Consider the following 6,800-nt stretch of genomic DNA (forward strand, 5'->3'; position numbering starts at 1 on the left):
TTCGCACAGAATTGTTCCATTAGCAAGGGTGACAATTTGCATGATTGAGACATTTATATGTATCATAAACATAATTTTTTATCAGGAGTTCAGTGAGGCTCGGTAATGTTTGCTTTTATTTTTATTGTGCATGCTTGTAAGGACCGGGCCTGTCTTGCTGGGTGACGTGGTTCATGTGAAGGCCTTTCAGAAGAACACACACCCACATCACAAGCACTGAGGAAGAAAGGTGGGTAAGCCCAGGGGTCTTTTTCTCCCAAAGGAACGCTGGGGTTGGGGAGGAACTGCACACAACTGCTGCTCATATCAGGATAAACCCGAGTGTTTTTAGTAGCTGTCTATCCACATCGAGCATCTCCATTAGAGTCGGGTTTTATTGTTTGAAATGCCTCTGGTTTCAAGAAAGTGTTTTACCTAAAGCAAAACTACTACTTAAATATGTTCTATTGTATATTCATAGCCCCATTAGTCCTTCTCCAATTTAGCACATCAAAGAGACGGCTGCAGCACTTGCATGTGGATTACACTAACATGAGTGACATTTGTAATCTTATAGGTCTGCAACTTAAGAAATGCTTTTAGGAGCTCGTTAGGAAATACACCACCGCGCTTGAGGAGCCTGCTATATAATAGTTCATTTAAAAGGCGGGAATGACCCTTGCCCTCCCCATCACCGAACGCCATACTGTATTACTAGAAGTTATTAGCCACGTCCTTTGAATTTCCACACCACCTCTGACATGAGTGCTTTCACTAAAAACAGAGATGTCTGCGCTCCTCTGAACGCCTTCCCCCTTCCCACTGGAACAGGCGGAATCCTTTCAGAAAGTATCTTAAGGGGAAGGGGGGGTGGGGAGTAGTTCAAATCAGAACAACTTTAGAGACACTCCAGGGATCCACCTTAGATTGCGTGTGTTGTGTGCTGTACACACATGTATTTATCATGTTGTTCTGTTATTCTCCTTGCATTTTCTTTTTATAAAACTTTTATAAAACATTATAAAACACAGGCAGATGATTCACTTTCATAGTCTTCCTTTAAATGCTCGTACAGGAGGCCTGCCGTTTCAACAACCAACTTGCCCACCCGACTTGGGAATCTTTGGAAGCAGAAAGTTAGCAGGGTCTTCATCAGGAGCTTTGCTCCAACAAAATAAAACACTATTTTTAGAAAACAGCCTCAGCAGCATGAAAGCCCAGGTGTCGGCAGCCCGTGAGGCTGCAGCTGAGGTCCGCCCTCATGGAACCGTTAGCCACAGGGCCACCCTGGCATCCAGGCCCGTTTGGCTCTTGCTAGGGTTAGTAGGAACAGGGCATCAGGGGACCCCACACCTTCCATAGGAACCTCTGTGGGCACTGCAGGCACAGTGGAGGAGACCGATGAGCAACCAGGAGCCAGCAACTACCTCAAGTCAGAAGGAGAGCTGAATCCTCCCGCAGTAAACATAAGGAAAAGGCATCAAAAGAAGCTCAAAAGCAACAAGGCTCCAGCAGGGCAGCAGCCCCAGGGCTCACCAGACAAGGCTGCCTTGTCCACCTAAAACGGCCATCGCCAGCGTGCCCTCTGGAGTCCCTCAACCAAGGGGACTTCAGGTTACACACACAGGGCTCTAGAAATGTGAGTGACTGCCTTCACAAACTACAAAACCTGAGAAGATGGCTGTGCTGGAGTTGTTCACGCACCTGTGCCCAACACCCAAGGCTTTCCCACTGAGAGCAAAGCTGAAACAGCCAACTAGTGGTCACGGAGCCACACCGAAGACTCCGGTGCCATGTGCCGCTGTTACCACAACATTCTCAACTTAAAATGGCACGGCTAAATAATCTGAGGATGACTTTATTAGCTTGCAGCTAAATACAGGTATCAACTCCACCCTCACCCCCAAATTTAAATGTCTGTTATAGACAACAGCAACAAAAATATCACAAATTTTTCCAAAATATGTAAGAGGAAAAAGCAGTGTTTAAACCCAAACTCTGTTGCATATTTTTCTTTTCAGTTTTTATTATTTAAATACACCATACTAGAGCAAATGTCTCTGAAAATATCACAAATAAAAGATTTTTTTTTCTTCATTCAGCAAATTAGAAGTCGGGGGAATTTTCTACATAGTACCGGCTATGAGCCTGATTCTTTTTTTTTCTTTTTTTCTTTTTTTTGTATTTTTTTCTTTTCTTTTCTTTTTTAACCTTTGCCATGGGCGGAGCAACATCAGGACGAGACCACTCACATGCATACATACATTGTATTTTACAGAGATACAATAAAAGTGTTCGTGATATAATATCACAAAAGCCACATCTCTTTTTCCTTTAACTCATGTTCAGTTTGATTGAAACACATTTCATTACAACACTTAAATATACAAAGAGCAAACAGAATGTTGTTAAGGTAAAACACAGGGTACAAACTCTGGCCGGTGCCCTGCTAATTGTTAATGAGGGAAGAAAGCAGATTTCAATGCTTCTTTTAATTAGCTTCATTAGTCATTTCCCTCCCCCCAAGCACCCTCCCCCCCCTCCCCAAGATGTCCTTCGGTGGATCTTTTTTCATTTCCGCTACCGTCTCCCATTAGCCCAGGTTCATGGAGTCCTTAATGTCCATATTCAGTCATTTTAATACACCAATAAATGCAGGAAGGGCACTCAAGCCTAAAGAAGGTGCGATGGCATGGAGCTGGCACTGGTGCTGGCTACAAAGGTGACTTGTCTACTGAAGACACATGGGATCCACCTGCGATGAACAGAATCTGAGATGAAGGCACACATTCTGCATTACTCTGACCTTTCAGCAGACCTGCAAGAAATAGAAACGGGCATCTTAGCCAAAAAACGCTAAACCGAGAGGTATTCGACTCTAACAGCACAGCCTGGGCAAATGGACTCGGAGAAGCTTCAGGTGTAGGCGTCTACCATCCTTGAACCCTGGCAAAGCGAGTTCCTCTCCAAAGGGAATCGATCAGAAGGCCTCACCTCATAGGGGGATCTTGGACTTTTAAAATAGCCACAGGGCCATTCGGAGCAAGGTCCCTAAGAAGCTTTGGGTTGTATGGGCTCAACTGTGTCACCTGTGGCAAGCGACTTAAACTGGCTCAGTTTCCTCCCCTTTAAAGAAGGGGTAACAAAGGTGTTCCTTAGTATGGATGAGATGGCATTATTATTGTGCTCTTCACGTAACAAACACCTCTTGACCCACACTGGCTTCTCCCTTAGGGCATGAGTGTGTGACATAGTCTATGTTCAAATGTACAAGCTGTGTTGTTTTCCCAGTTTCCTACCTTGGTCATGCAATGTTACATAAATATTACAGGCATAGAAATCAATACATGTGACGTGCTAATGACCCAAGATGAACTGAAGAACATGGACCAATGTGACGCTTAACTCCAGCATCTGAAGTTATAGACAGCAGCGCACAGCCGCCAAACACAGTCAGCTTGCAATTACCAAAACAGAATAATGTCTACTAGGTTTTGACGGTTTTTTAAATATGACATTTGGAGCACCTCAGGAAGTTCTTGCTTTCACCCTTCCCCTAACTTACAGAAGGCCTGAGTCTCCAACCCCCACTTCCAAGCTAATTAAAGTGGTAGAGGCTTAATTCCCCAGAGTGGAAGCTCGGTGTGAGAAAGGTAATTTGTCTGTCCAGAACAAAGATGCGCCAGCAGCCAGCAAGCATATTTAATAAATGAGCATCAAATGTCCTCTACGATGGACACACACAACACCAATTATATAACTGTGGGGAAACGTGAAGTGATATGCAACCCAGAAAGCTTTGCTAATTCTGCCTCCAACTAAAGCAGAGAATATTCTAGAAGGTCCTCTCACACCTCTGAATGGAAGAAAAAATTCCAGAGCAGGCAGCAATCTATCCATACAGGGGAATAAAACGAGTCCTGATTTCTGATTTTTCTAATATTCTAGAAAGTTTTGGGACTGGCCAAGCCTCCTCTAAATAACAAAAGCCATCAGACTGTGAAGGTCCTCAAACGTCACTGGACCCAGACTTCAGGTAATATGAGATTTCAGTTGAAAAGCTGAAACTTATTTTCCTCAAAACATACAAAAGCCTGGGCCACAACCCAGTAACTGAATAGCACATTTCAGAGCAAACGTTTAAAGGGGTTTAAAGAGGATGGGACTGATGCTTCCCATATGAGGGGCTGCCTGAACTGTGTGTCAAGGGCCAGAGAAGTCCTTAACTCATTATGTTTAAGACAGAGGATGGCTAACTGTATTGATTATGCACCTTGTGCTCACACGTGGTTGGTTCTGTGAATGGAAGGACAATGGCCAAAATAAGTATCCAATTTTTCTCCACCCTCAAACATGGAGGAGAGAAAAGAAAATAATAAAATGGAACTATCTGTCATTTTTCCTCATCTCATCTCCTGTAGAAAGGAAACGCCACAGGGTTTAGGGGAAATCACTTTAGAGCTTTCTCCAAAAGGCAGCTTGTGTTCCCCTAGGAAGCGTGTTTTCATTAGGTCTTCCCTCTTGCCCTCTCGTTGGAACCTCTCCGGCCCACACTCAGCTTGCCCACAACCTTTATTGACGGAAACTGCCTTGTGAACTGACCGTGCTCACAGGGAGGAGAACACCAAGGGCAAAAATGAGAGACGCTCATGCCAACAGGGAAAGGTGCTCAATTAACACCACCTCCCAAAACCCAGCGCCTCACCAGTGCCCGGCACGATCATCTCCCTAAGTTTTATTTCCTTATGTCTTTTATGTGCAATTAATTTTTGAAGGCCACCTGTCTCCCTCGGTTTGAGGAGGGAGGCACCTTCCAACATTAAGAAAATATATACTAGCAGATTCTCCTTCATTGCCTACACCATATTTTGCGTTCCAATATGAACACCCTACAGCTCCCATCCCGACCAAAGCGTGGAAAGCAGCCGCCTCCCATGAAAGGCACAACACAGGCAATCCTGTAAACACAAACCTAGCATCTCCCCACTTCCTGACTCCCCATCACTGACGTCCTCTATACCCAGTGAGGCGCTACCGGGGTCCTGCTCACATGCCAAAGTGCCCTCTGCTCTTAGTCCTAGCATGGCCACTGTCTGGGCTCCATCTTCACAACCTACCGCACCACCCACCTCCTCGCTCTGCCCTTCTCACCAAGCATGTTGGAATGAGCTGTAATACTTCTTTTTATTTTTTTAATAATTTACTAAGTCCGGAAATAGCATAAAGCCAGCAACATAGCCAGTTAAGACACACACTGGGGGAGTGTGAAGCTTTAAATTAGAAGGGGGCATGGGATCCACCATTTTATTTGGGGAACTTCTGTAATTATAAATGACCGGGCCTTATTGATGTCACCCATTCACTACCCTCAGCAGCGTCCTATAGACTGACTTCATTAAACTTGAAGTTATAAAACTTGTAAGTCATTCTGGGTGCTGGCAGAGCTTAAAGAAGACTCTACAACACCAGGTGAGGTAACTGGCTAATCTGCAATAAAAAAAATATATATATAAGGTTCTGATTCTTAAATGGTTATTCTGTATTCCTCCCCTATTAAGAAACTTTGTAAAACTGCACAATCTCATGTAATTAACACTTACTAAATAAAGAAAACATTTTAAATTGCCCCATAAACCTAAGCGAGGGAGAGGAGCAAAAACGAGCTTTCTAATACGGCACCATAATTGGAGTTAAAAATTCCCAGGCAAGTGTCCTTCCCCACTCAGCAAGAAGAAAATACATCACAGAAGACGCAAAGGCCGAGTATTCTCCCCTAGACTTCGGAAGGTTGCTGAATTTCTATCTGCAGATAAATGTTTTCGGTTTTGTGTGCGTCTGTGGGCGATCCTTGCAACAGACATGAATGGAGTCCCCACTGCAAATCCGTAAGGAATCAGCAAGTGAAGTGTGCACTTTTTATCTCGATGCAGTAACTCAGGGCTGTGTGATTGCCTGGGTTAATGATGAAAAAGCCAAACACACTATCAGAGCTGATGGAAAAATCTATCACCAATCTGAAATTAAAATTCATCTGTGGTCAATAAGATTTAATATCCATGCAAGTGGCGCTGTAAAGAGTAAATGAATCAATGTCATCAATACATAATCAGTATGAAATATGATGTGAATAAAATTATGCACACGAGTCATACATCTCACTCTTTCCTAGGCCAGGGTGGAAGGAACAGGCTCTTAACTGAAGGTTGACAGTAATTGTTACAAATTAGGCACAGCAGTTATCAAAATGCACTCACTTGCATAGCTATAGGACTTACTAAGGAGATTAAAATAGATCTAAACTATCCAGGGCTGGGGTGCTGGACAACTGTTGATCACCGATTTTCCTTCTAAAGTGCCTGCTAACACTACATGATTTGTATACTTGTATAATTTCCTCACTTCTAACTAGGGCCCAAGGACTTCTAGGTTGTGGACCATCATCTCTAACGGGGCTGTGAGTGGCACGCAGCGGTTAGCAAGAGCAAGAACATTGTTTCAGGAGTTGTAACAATCAAATTCTGCGAAACTACCAATCATTGAAATGTTCTCCTCTGGAACCACGGGATGTTTTGGGCATCTGCTCCTTTTAGAGCCATCGCAGCATCTACTGGCTTTGAAGACAGGCCTCCGGAATGCCAGCACAAAAGGGAAAAATCATCCCCTCACGACAGAAAACGTTTCTTCTCTCCTCACGCTAAGTTTCTAATTTGCCCCCCACAACACCCTAACATGCTCCTCTGCAAGCGCAAAGCCCACAAATGGAATCACCAACCAGTTGTTGAGAAGCTTAGTGGCCTGTCTGTCTCTGCGTGGGGATCGGT

General features: G+C 44.0%; 1 protein-coding gene across 2 annotated transcripts in view; it reads right to left on the bottom strand.

The window, feature by feature from the left end:
- Positions 1 to 1,985: 1,985 nt before the first annotated feature.
- Lmo4 (LIM domain only 4) overlaps positions 1,986 to 6,800 on the bottom strand; it is a 16,160-nt gene continuing 11,345 nt past the window's right edge. For both annotated transcript variants that reach the window (XM_038311511.2, XM_038311512.2), the window contains exon 5: positions 1,986 to 2,797. In XM_038311511.2, the coding sequence (XP_038167439.1) occupies positions 2,789 to 2,797 (9 nt within the window). In that variant the 3' untranslated portion in view covers positions 1,986 to 2,788. The remainder of the gene's footprint in view (positions 2,798 to 6,800) is intronic.

The sequence above is a fragment of the Arvicola amphibius genome, chromosome 14 (genome assembly GCF_903992535.2).
Source record: "Arvicola amphibius chromosome 14, mArvAmp1.2, whole genome shotgun sequence".
Classification (NCBI taxonomy): Eukaryota; Metazoa; Chordata; class Mammalia; order Rodentia; family Cricetidae; genus Arvicola; species Arvicola amphibius.